An 11,982-nucleotide genomic window follows, 5' to 3' on the forward strand; every position below is an offset into this window, starting at 1 on the left:
GCGTCCTGCCTTGCCACTTTGCATGTCCTATTGCTTTACCACCCCTTTGGGGGTCACGAAGCTGGCATCAGGTGAGAGAGACAGAGATGGAATGATGCCCTCTGCGTGCCTAGCTCTGTGAATTAGACTTTGTCAAAGGCTGAACGGGTGTTTGCATAAACGTGTGTGTGTGTGTGTGTGTGTGTGTGTGTGTGTGTGTGTGCTTGTGTGCCGCCCTTTCTTCCTGATAAGGTGTGTGTATTCCTTGTCAGCAATTCTCAAACCGGGCAGGAGGCCTTCCTTAACCCCTCCCCGCATGCCTTTGAGCTGCCTGGCTCTGTTCCCATGGCTGGGGCTGGGTGGGGTGCCCCCAGGGAGAAGCTTGCCTTGTTTCTGTCCTTTCTTTCTCTTCTCCTGACTAGTGTGTCCCCTGCCCCTTCCTGCCACCGCCCCCCACCTCAGCTGGGCTGCCTTCTTTCCATCCGGGAAACCCAAGGGAGGGGGGAGGCGGCTGGAGAGCCAGAGGCCCTTTGCAATTACAGAGCCTTTCCTCACAAGTCACAGAGTCGCACAACAGAGGATCAAGGAGCTACCTCAAGTGAGCCCACGGTGAATAGCTCCGCTGTGAGTTAAACAAGGGCCTCGGGCGTACAATGTGAGAGCCTTGGGAGACTCATAATGCTCACCCTTCGTGGCCCAGGAGCCCCCGCGCCTGAAGAGGCCGGCGTTATTACCGTCGTTTTGTTCCCCAGGGAACCTGGACCACTTCAGAGGTCACCCATTCTATAGCGGGGCCCACAGGGGAGTCAGGTGCTGCACCTCAGAGCCCCTGGCCTCTTCACAGGCCCCTTGTCTGCTGGCTCAGCGTCCCCAGCAAGATTCTCCTGGTTCTCGTCTTCCAAGCATTGCCAATAGTCCCAAGTCCTTCACATACCACTCAGAGTAACCCCGGCAACTGCCAGAAAAAAAAAAAAGGCTTGGAATTTCGGCTCTTGGGACTGCTCCATAAAGCAAAAGGACTGGGGAGAGGCCCTGCCAGTGTCTCCCTGGCCCGGAGAAGCTGGTGGAGGGCTGGTGCAGACAAACAAACACGGAGAGTAGCCATGTTCTTGCTGCTTCCTTTCCCAGCCCCTGAGAAGGCTGTCGAGGGCCAGGATTCCCAGAAGGTGGGCCGTGATGAGGGAGTTTATTTGCCCACGTGAAGATGCTCGCTGGTCTGGGAGGGCACTATAGAACAAGGATAAGACCACGAGGAGGTTGACAGAGGTGACCCCCTCCCCGTGCTAAACATAGACCCCCTTCTCAGAAGGAAGGGGCTGGCAACTCAGAGACCCTTAAGGACCTGTGCTTTGTTCCCCTGGTTTACAAAGGAAGGGAATCAGAGTGAGGGACCCTGACACTGTTGGCCACCATGTCAGAGGAGCCTTGGGTCCCACAGAAATTCCAAGTTTTGTGGCTGCTATGTTAATCCCCATCTAGATGGGCACGGACCAAACGACAGGGTGGGGAGAAAAAAGGCGGGCCCGATTCTGAGGACTGAAGTGATGCCAGGGGTGATGGCGGTGGTGTGGCCTTCCCAAACCCCAGGCTACCCTCCTGAGCACCCCCAAGCCCTAGGCTTTTTCCTGAAGTAAACATTTCACTGAGATCTAACCAGTAGGTAGACTTCAGAGTTCACCAGAGGCCCAGGATATTCTGGAAGGAAGCACAGTTGTTAACCTGCACTACCAGTTTGTTTGTTTGTTTTTAATTTCCCTGAAATGTGCCTTGTACTTTGAATAGGCAGTCAATCAACTTTGAATTGAGTTGAATTGAATTGTATTGAATGATGATGGCAACTAGTGTTGGGTGGAGGAGGGGATTCCATTTACCGAGGTTAATTTGACATTCTCTTTTTTCAGGAATATCTGTTTCATACTTGTAGATGGGTAATGGGGATGGTGGAAAATGAGAAGAGAGCTTAGAAAAATGATGGACGTAAATTTTCCCAGCTGCAAGGCAAAAAGAGAAGGGAGACAAGCATAAATATTGATACAAGGTTCATGAAATTTAAGATCCACTGAGCTAAATTGCATTCATTCCTGGATAACGTTGCCAGTACTTCCAGTCTTGCTGAGATGCCAGGAGAGACTGCCTACCCCCCATAGTTAGCCACCAAAGTTGGGGTAACAAAGGTGATTTGACAAGAGCCCTTTTTGACTTCTTTGAACGAGGGTGAGTGGAGTGGAGTGCCTTGTCCAAATGGGGTTTGGTTCTGCCTGTCATCCCTCGTGTCACTGGGAGATTGTTTGTGAAGCTCACATTGGATCCTGTCTGGGGAGGGAGCTGAAAGGCACAATTCATTGCTCCTGCCATCATTCAGTGCCAGGGTTTGGCCCAAATCAGTTGCTAGAGCCACTTTTCCAAGACAGTGTCCCTCTCCACCACGATTCCTCGTGGGCTCCCTGCCGCCCACCACTGCCTTCTGCATCTGCGTGCGCATCCTCCTCCCTGTTTTCCTGCCCCCCAAAGTCAACGTTCTGGGCCCTGGCCATGCAGGGCAGTTCACGTGACCCACAGAGGACAAGGCACTTTGTCTGTCTCCGTCTTTCCTTCTTGCTTCCCTTCTTCTGGACTTTGGGGATTTTCCATGAGGCCAAAGTAAAGATTAAGTGGCAGCATCCTTCCTGTCTATAGTCTCCCACACTGGAGTGGAACCAAGGGGAAGAGAGAAGAGTGGAGCCAGCACAAATTAAATGATGGCACTTCAGCCTCCTTATTCCCCCAGCCTCTTCAGAAAAAGGGACAAGTCAGTAACTAGACGTAGACAGAGCTTCAGGCAGAAGGGGGCCGCCGTGGAGGGGTAAACGGGGAGGGTTGTTTTGCAGCCTCCCTGTCAACTGTGCTAACACTCTGGTGCTCAGCATCCTTTTTGATTTCCTTGTCCAGCTCCTAACGCAGCGTTTGCTTGGTGGCTTGTCCCGCACCTCTCGCATCGTGTCTTTTCCCGCTTCTCCTGCCGCAAGACCCTGTGTTTCGCCGCCAACATTGCCGAGCCTTGGGGGTGGAACATTCCCTGTAGAAAATAAGGAAGACTTGCCTATAAAGAGTTTCCTTTGGGCTGCGTGGTACACAATGCTTTGAGTGTGACAAAAAGGGAAGTGAGATGTTCCCCCTTCTCACCACCCCCTACCTACCGCACCCACCCTGAGTCTGCCTCCCACCCCTCGGCAGCGTGCTGAGATCCTGCCCACAGGTTATGAGGCCCAGACTGCCCAGTCTCCGCCTTCCTGCGCCATGGGAACCCGAAATAGGAAGGACTCTTGTCCTAGAGAGTCTGGCTTTTGAAGTGGAACAGAACGGTGACGATGTTGAGACCCTTCTTCCACTTCAAAGGGAACAAGTTGGCTTCCAGGGCCACCTGAAACGGTGGGAGTTGACCCCATCCTCCTCATGCCACCCTCCACCTAGAAAGTCACCCTGAGAGAGGGAGGGTCAGCTGTGTCTGTTTAATCACAGAATCCCATAGCTGTAGGCCTAGAACCGAGAGCCAGCAAAGGACCTGGCTCATCAGCTGGGCGCTGTGACCACGGTGGCTCTGGGTCCAGCCTACCATGTAACTCACAGGATGGAAGAAAGGAAATTTGGAAACACACATGTTGGAGTTGCTATGCTGTTGAATCCTTAGGCCACTGTTTCCTGCCTGAGGCCCACCTCCAGAGACACAAGGACGCTGAGAGCCTCATAGATCAGCACTTTACTCAGAAAAGTTAGATCAGATCACAGTTACCCTATACAGCACAAGCTTCCACTCACTGCAACATTTGGCTCAGCTATTCTGGGCAGAGGAATTTTCCGGTGTGCCGAGGGTTACACAGAAAGCCTTTTGGGTTCCTCCAACTTCTCCCTCTCCCCCTCCTATCTGCCCCTGTCTCCCCTACCCCTGCTGTTTGAAAATCTTCCTACAGAGACATTTAGGTTGGTGGTCTCCCTTTAGCAAAGCCTGCGATCCAGGGATCCAGCCATTATTTGCGAACTGAGAATCATAAGCCCTCAGGGTGAGCTCTTCTCACTATTGGTTGGTAAACTAGAGGTGCAGAGGGGACTGAGAGATTGGCTGAGTGTGGGCTGAACCTGGGACATCCTTTCAAAGTTGTTTTTCTGAAACGAAATCCCTGAAATTAGCTTGTTTTCTTGTTGGTTTAATTCTCCTAAAAGCTGGACACAGCAGGTATAGGGGGGAGAAAGAGTTAATTAAGGGTGCCAGTTACAAACTGGAAATTGACTGGACTGTGATTATTGTCATGAGACTCCATACCTAATTTGGGACGCTGTGGAGTCCATTCTGGGAGCCAGCTAGTTGGCTTCATAGTTTCTATTTCCTAGGCAGAGAGGGCTTTCTTTAAGGACTGCAGTGGCTGCCTTTTGAAATAATGCAGGTGAGCAAAGCCCTGTTATGAAGCTCATTTGGACATTTTGTATATTCTTCTGGTCCCCCATGTTGCTGGAGTCCTAGGAGTACTTTCCCTGCCCCTCACCTTTTCTTCCTCTACACCACTTTCCTGGCACCTCCAACCCGTCCCCCAACTTCCTTGACTCACTCATTCAACAAACCTACTCCCTGCCCCCACTAGTAAGTGTAGTAAGAACAAACTTGGTCTCTACTCAGGAAGACCTGAGCTGGAGTCCCAGCTCTATAATTTATTAGCTGTGCCACCGCCTTGGGCAAGGTAGCCTCTCAGACCCTCGGTTTCTTCATCTGTTAAATGATGGTGACAGCACCTACACCACAGGGTTTGTGACTCAGCCAACACAGTGCCTGGCCCACAGCTGTTGCTCAGTTAATGGTAGCTGTTATTGTCAGCGGGTCTCAAGCCGAGCTTATTTCTAATTGAAGTATAATTAATGTACAATTCAAACACAGCCTTGCTAGCAAACTTCATCTGTTGTTTTTTTTCCCCTCCCCAAACTACCTGGATTTCTGTGCCTCTGTCTCCATATAAGGGAGTCCCCATTGAAGGAGCTGGTTTTTCTTCGGTCCCATGCCCTGTTTTCCTGGTGGTGTTTTTTCCCTGCCGACCCGGCTTATTTATCTCTCTTTCTTTCTTTTCATCATCTCCCTTGGAATCTTGGGGTAGGTAGCAATAGTGAGTTGAGGAAAGATTTACAAGCCAATGAAAGGTCAACTCAGACTCTTCCTGGACCAAGAAAGCTCTATGTGACACAGAGGGCAGATTAATATATCAGGGAATTCCAGTATCAGCTAAGCTCCGGATTTAAGAAGGTTTTTTTTTATTTTTGCTCAAATAATGTTCTTGATGACCTATAAATGTGGTATGCACTTTGTTCTGTCTACCACACGCAGCTTAGCATGAACACCTTGTTCAGGGAGTTTGTGACCTGAAGATAACATGATATCCTGAGATTGGGATTGTCTCCCAGCTAAACTGGGGTGAAGGAAATCACCATCCTGGGCTAGTGCATGCAGTAGGTTTGCTTGGGTAGATCTCTTTGTCGGTCCTTTGCAAATAGAATGGCCCTTGTGCACGTATTACCACCGGTGGGATCCAATGGGAGCTCCACGTCATAGTGAAAAATGTTGGCTGTTCGGTGGCATGACTGCACGGGCAGCCTGAAGAAAACTAAGGCCTTCAGACTGGGCTTAACTGGGGCCTTGGCCAGGGTGTCTGTGCCAGGTACCTGGTTAGGTGAAATATCCTGAAGCAAATAATAATTACCTTCTTTGCTGATAAGAGGCCCCAGTACTTTTCCAATAGCTTGATTGCACTAGGGTATTTCTTTGGACCATAGCCTGAATCACCAACTGATTCATGGGTACTGGCCCTAACTTCATCCAAACTATTGTATGTGTGGTGAAACCCAATGTTCTTCTTACGGCCCTGAGTTGGTGTAAATAATACTCCCAGTTGCATCACCTGTCCCTTGTTTGGTCTAGGTTGCTCCATCTGGCTGCAATTCTGCTTCAGACCACCAGGTGGCCTCACTTAGGAAAGAGCAGGATAAAAGGACCTCAAACCTCTGATGGCTTTTTTTTTTTTTAAGCTTGACGCTTAAAAGAATGAAAATATATTTTGATGGTAACATGTGTAACTCTTAGTAGGCAACAGTCACCTCATTTTCCCTGTGATTTGGAATCTGTTTGTCTGTGAAGTACCCTGTAACCCCGTGTGTGGCTGGACCAATCACAGGGCGGGTGTTCTCCTGGGATGGTTTATATTTAGCCTTGGTTTGTAGTTTTGCTGTCATTTGCTGTTCATAGGACAGTAACAAAATCTTGTTTTTAAAAATAGGAACATGAGATCCTGGATGATGTTGAATAGGGTGTTGAGACCAAAGAGAAAAGGGCTGGCATCTTGCGGTCACTGCAGTGCCCACTCCCCTACTGTCTCCTCCCCACCTCCTCTGTCACCCACCTGGCCCCCAGCTGCCCCCTTGTACATGTTCCCCCACTCATCTGAGTTCCTGGACACTCATGCTCTCCTCCATACATGCACACTGGCATGTACAGATTAGCTAGTCCGTGCATGTCACAGATCTGTGCATGTGTCAGTACACGGACAGGTACATCCGTAGGAGGAGGTGAGTGGATAGATGCTGCGGATGGGGGCAAGCCAGTGGACAAGCTGGCTGGGTGAGGGGACATGCAACTGACAAAGTCTGTGTGCAGGAGAGAGGCTGAGAAGGCAGGCACCAGGAAGGAGTGAGGGTCCTGATGGTGAGGGCGGGTGTCCAGGGAGGGCGGCCTGTGACAGCACTGCAAAGACACGGGAGGTATGCTGGCGGACATCCGAAGAAGAGCTTTTAAAACCAGCGCCGCCCTCTACTGAAGGCTTCCTACCTCCTGTAATGGCATTTGTACTTCTCATTTCTCTAAGAAATCAGTTCCATTTGGTTTTTACCAATCTCCAGAGCCCTCTTTGGAGTTGCCAGTTGGCACAAGAAAGTGCTGAACTGTTTACAGTTCCAGACTAAGGTTCAGGGAGGGGATGTGGTTTAACTGAGCCACAAAGCCCGGTACAGGACTCATTTGCATGCCGCTGACGCCATGTGACGCAGCCGGCTCCTCCTATATAAAGAAGAAGGAGCCGAAATATCTCCGAGTCTGGGTTGGACTGGCGGCCGTGGAGTTTTTGACACACCAGGTGACACCCCTCGAGTCACTTCCCTTCAACTCTGGAACGCCCGACCGGCTTTGGGTTCGCTCGGCAGCCTTCGCCCCCCTCGTAGCCCCAGGGCCCGACGCGCAGAGCCCAGCCCCGTCCAGCGCGCCAGCAGCCAGCGGCTGCCCAGCCCGCCCAGCCCAGCCCGCAGCCCGCAGCCCGCAGCCCGGCCAGAGCTCCCCGGCAGCCCGAGCCATGAATACCGAAATGTATCAGACCCCCATGGAGGTGGCGGTCTACCAGCTGCACAATTTCAACATCTCCTTCTTCTCTTCCCTGCTTGGAGGGGATGTGGTTTCCGTTAAGCTGGATAACAGGTAACCCCTGGCCACAGCTCCCAAGCCCGGGCGCCGGCGGGGGCTGGGCTGAGAGCGGGATCTCCGAGCGAGCCGTGCGCCGCCGGTCCCCGTTCCCCGCGGTGCAGCATCCTGGGAAGGGGCGGGGGTAGGGGACGCAGGGAAGGGGGGGGGTCACCGCCGCGCTGGGATCTGCCGTCGGAGCGTCCCTGCGGCCGCTGCACCGTAAGAACGAGCTGCTGCAGCCGGGGGCGGAGGCAGAGGGGCAGTGGGCCTGGGCTGGGCAGGGGGGCTAGCCGCGCGCCGTGCGCCGCTGGGGAGCAGGCCGGAAGCTGTCGAGCCGAGGAGGAATTCCTAGCTAGCTTCGGAGCTCGGTAGGTTTGCCTGGGACCTTCTGGGCCGGCGCCGGAATGGGCTGGCGGCCGGGGACTCCCTGGGCCGCGCGCCCCCATTGTTTGCATGTCGCCGAGCAGGCCTCGCTGGCCCGTGCGCCCCCGGACCCGCGCGCTGCTCCACGCGGAGCTCTGGGCGGTGGCGGCGCGGAGCCGGTCTGGGTGGGGAGGTGCAGCTTCCTGCAGGGGCCAGAGATGGACCTAGGGACAAAGTGCCCGGAACTTCGGGCCAGCGAGGCGATAGAGAGGAAGAGCTGGGGCAGATGGAGGACTTTGTGGCCACCGCTACCAGGTACTCAGACTGGAACCAAGTGGGTAACGCAGTCGCTTTCCTTTTTGTCTTGGCAGTGCCTCCGGAGCCAGCGTGGTGGCCTTAGACAACAAGATCGAGCAGGCCATGGTGAGTGGCATCACTGCGTCATTCCCATCCCCAGACCTGGCTACTGCTTATGTAACTCAGGGTGGCAGTGAGCGGGTGGGTGCAAAAGCCAAGCGCCCGAGGAAGCTGACAGCCTGCCTCCTGTCCCCTTGGAGGCCTTAGCTAGAGTCCCATCAGAGTGGCACCTTTTAGGGCATTTCCAGGCCACCCTTGCTGGACCCTCTCCTTTGCTCCTCCTTCTCCCATCCCAGGGCTTTGCAGCAGCCTCTGGCTCCCTCCTGGGCCCGTGGCAGGGCAGGGAGCTCAGACCCTTGGATTTGTCTGCATCCCACAGTTGGCAGGGGCCAGAGCTCATTGGATGCCACCGCACTGCAGTGCCTCTGCAGAGCCTGGGCTGGGGTCAGGAGTTGGGAGGAAACAGGAAGCAAAGCACCCCACCCCTTCTCCCTCCTTCACCAGGTAGAGGTCGTACTCCACCAAGCAGCCAAAATGGCTGCAGGGGATTGGGGCCTCCAGCAGTTTTAGCAAACACTTTATTGTGCCCCGGAGCCTAATGACACAGCTCCCCGCCCCCAGTGCAGTCATCTGAATTCAGAGAGGATGAAGCCATCCGGGTACCTTCCCCCAGGGCCAGTGTCCTTTCCGGCCAGGCTGCAGGACAGCTGCAGCTCAGTATGCTGGGTCCTGTGGACAGGAGAAGTCTCCAGAAGAGCCCATTATATTCTCCTGGTGGAGATGGGTAAAGCAGACCAACAGTACAGGGTGCATTGCAGGTGTTCCCTGGGATCTGGGCCAGCCGTGGGACCTTATGTGGAAATGGGGATATAGCATACCACCGCCAACCAGCAGAAGTCTCACCCAAAAGTCTCCCAGGAGGCCAGCTTTGAAAGTCATCAGAAACTTACAGGGGGGAATTCCTATGTAGTTCAAAGCTGGGCTCCCAACTCAGGCGTGGCCCCGATCACGCAGCTCTCCTGAGCGAAGGTTTAGGTGCTTCGGAGAAAGGGGCAGGAGGACCAGGGCTGCGGGGCCAGCATTCCGAGGGGCTGCTGAGGGAAGGCTGGAGGTTGGCAGCATGAGGGACAGCGCAGGCGCCCCAACGGCCAGGAGAAGGTGCCGCAGAGGGGCCGCCGCGGCTAACGGATAGCTTTGTCGTGATCTCCTCCGGGACAGGATCTGGTGAAGAATCATCTGATGTATGCTGTGAGAGAGGAGGTGGAGATCCTGAAGGAGCAGATCCGGGAGCTGGTGGAGAAGAACTCCCAGCTGGAGCGTGAAAACACTCTCTTGAAGACCTTGGCGAGCCCAGAGCAGCTGGAGAAGTTCCAGTCCCGTCTGAGCCCCGAGGAGCCAGCTCCCGAAACCCCAGAAGCACCCGAGGCCCCCGGTGGTTCTGCGGTGTAAGTGGCTCTGTCCTCAGGGTGGGCAGAGCCACTAAACTTGTTCTACCTAGTTCTTTCCAGTTTGTTTTTGGCTCCCCAAGCGTCATCTCACGTGGAGAACTTTACACCTAGCATAGCTGGTGCCAAGAGATGTCCCAAGGACATGGCCACCTGGGTCCACTCCAGTGACAGACCCCTGACAAAGAGCAGGTCTCTGGAGGCTGAGTTGCATGGGGCCTCGTCACCCCAAGCCAGCGAGCCTCTAATGCCACCGCGCCCTGGGGGCTCCCAGGGCCTGGGCAACTTAGCTGCAGCTGGCAGAGGAGAAAGGTAGTTTGAGACAGGCCGCCAGTTTGCTCCAGAAAGTCTAAGGGGTCTGGTTTTTCATTTCCATGGACATCTTCAACAGCTTCACCTGACAACGACTGTCCTATGAAGAAGCCAGTTGTGGTTTAAGCAGAGGCAGCCTCTCTCTCTTCCCCTGCCTCGCCAAGGCAGGGCCACAGTTGGGAGAGATTGAGCCAAGTCAGCCTTCTGTTGGTTAATATGGTGTAATGCATGGCTTTCTGCACAGCCCAGTGTGGGATTACGGCTTTGGGATGACCGCTTACAAAGTTCTGTTTGGTTAGTGTTGGCATAGTTTTTCTATATAGCCATACGTGCGTATATATACCCATAGGGCTAGATCTGTATCTTAGTGTAGCGATGTATACATATACACATACACCTATGTGTTGAAGGGCCTAACCAGCTTTGGGAGTATTGACTGGTCCCTTATCTCTTAAGGCTAATTCTTTGACTGTGTTCATCTACCAGGCTGATCCAGTTTGTCCTTTAGGTTAAGTAAAACTAAAGAGTAAAGGTGGGGGGGGCACCCTCTGAATGCCTTGCTGCTGCAACCTTTGCCCCATCTGTCCCCTGAAGACATGTGAGGTCCTCTTTTGAATGCCAAACCCACCATTCACTGGTGCTGACTACATAGAATGGGGTTGAGAGAAGATCAGCTGGAACTCCACATTGTCATTCGAAAACTTTTTTTTTTTTTGGAAAACTTGCAAATGAACAGAATGAGTAGCTTGCCGGTGTCCTCTTGTGGACAAGGATAGACAAGGGAATGGCTTTGACCCGACGGTGCCTGGGTGATGTGCTCAGGGAGCTTGTCTCTAGGGAGTTCTGTGGCAGTGAGAACACTTTCCACTTTCTGACATCTTATCCTGATGTTATGTCTCCAGGATTTGGACTTTGATGTTTCAAATGTAGCTTGAAATTTCAATAAAGTTTGCTCTTTTTTTTTCTAAAAATAAACCTGGTGTCTTACTGAGTTTAAAATGGAGTGGGCGGTAGGGGCCCCAGGGGCACTGGTTTTCTGACTCGCTGTCCGTTCACCGGCACACCCTGAGTGGCAGGCCTGTGCTACAGCCATGATCTTGTGTAACTGTCACAACACCCCCATTGTACGGGTGAAGAGGCTGAGGCTCAGCCCGTTCAAGTGACTTGCACAAAGTCACACAGCTATTATGGCGAGTTGGGACCCAATCTTCCATCCATCCCTCTGTCCTGCTCCTGCTTTCATATAACAGCTTCGGAGTGAGTGGCGAGGTGACTACTAACACAACTTCAGCTCGAGGGGGTGATTCGGGAGGAAGGATACCCCAAGAAGGTCCAAAAGAAAAGGACAGGGGGTCCATGTGAGGGAGCATGAAGTGAGGAACTGAATAAATGTGAGTGGGCCCCTTCCCTCTTTTGAAACATCATCCAGATTACTTGGTGCATTCTCTTTAATACCAATCCACAGGAGACCCCTGACATGGGCAAAGGAGCTAAGAGGGCCTCAGTGAGGAAAGGACACAATGTATGCGGTGGCCCAAACCCCATCCCTCTCCCCCAAGGAAAGATGCTCTCAAGCCCTGCTGCCCCACTTGTCACTGCTGAAAGTTCACTCACAAAACCCACCAGCCTCGTGGGCACGGCCAAGTCTAACGATCCCGACTCCACTTCCCTCTTCTGCCTCTCTTTGAAGGTCATCCTCACCCATCACCCTTTCCCTGGCCCCATGTCTCTGGCATCTGGCGTCCTGCCATTTCTGATTCTGGGCATTCATTGTCTCCTCCACCACGCCCTAACCTGGAGCCACTGAGCTGTGTTCTAAGCCCCCTGGTTTCCCAGGGGAGGCTATCACCCCAAATGTGAGTGACTCCATTCAATCTCAGCTTCCTATAACATATGCACCTCCCGCTTTGTCACTTGAAATTTAAAAGAACTCCTTGATTTTCCTGAGCCATAAACCTCAAGGACCAAGAGGTGTTGGCTCCCTTTCTTGCACCCGTCGCTGCCTAAATACTTTCCAAATGTCAGGCTTCCTTCACCGTAGAGGTCGTACATGTTGGCCTGTTC

The 11,982-nt window shown here is 53.1% G+C and overlaps 1 protein-coding gene across 4 annotated transcripts in view; it reads left to right on the forward strand.

The window, feature by feature from the left end:
- TSC22D3 (TSC22 domain family member 3) overlaps positions 1-10,889 on the forward strand; it is a 58,219-nt gene extending 47,330 nt beyond the window's left edge. For 2 of the 4 annotated variants that reach the window (XM_073799446.1, XM_033849359.2), the window contains exons 3-4: positions 8,176-8,227; positions 9,380-10,889. In XM_073799446.1, the coding sequence (XP_073655547.1) occupies positions 8,176-8,227; positions 9,380-9,610 (283 nt within the window). In that variant the 3' untranslated portion in view covers positions 9,611-10,889. Of the gene's footprint in view, positions 1-7,066; positions 7,457-7,728; positions 7,810-8,175; positions 8,228-9,379 lie in introns of those variants that run through there. The other 2 variants (XM_004327769.4, XM_033849360.2) reach the window with 2 other exon arrangements.
- Positions 10,890-11,982: the final 1,093 nt, after the last annotated feature.

This window comes from Tursiops truncatus, chromosome X (genome assembly GCF_011762595.2).
Source record: "Tursiops truncatus isolate mTurTru1 chromosome X, mTurTru1.mat.Y, whole genome shotgun sequence".
Lineage (NCBI taxonomy): Eukaryota > Metazoa > Chordata > Mammalia > Artiodactyla > Delphinidae > Tursiops > Tursiops truncatus.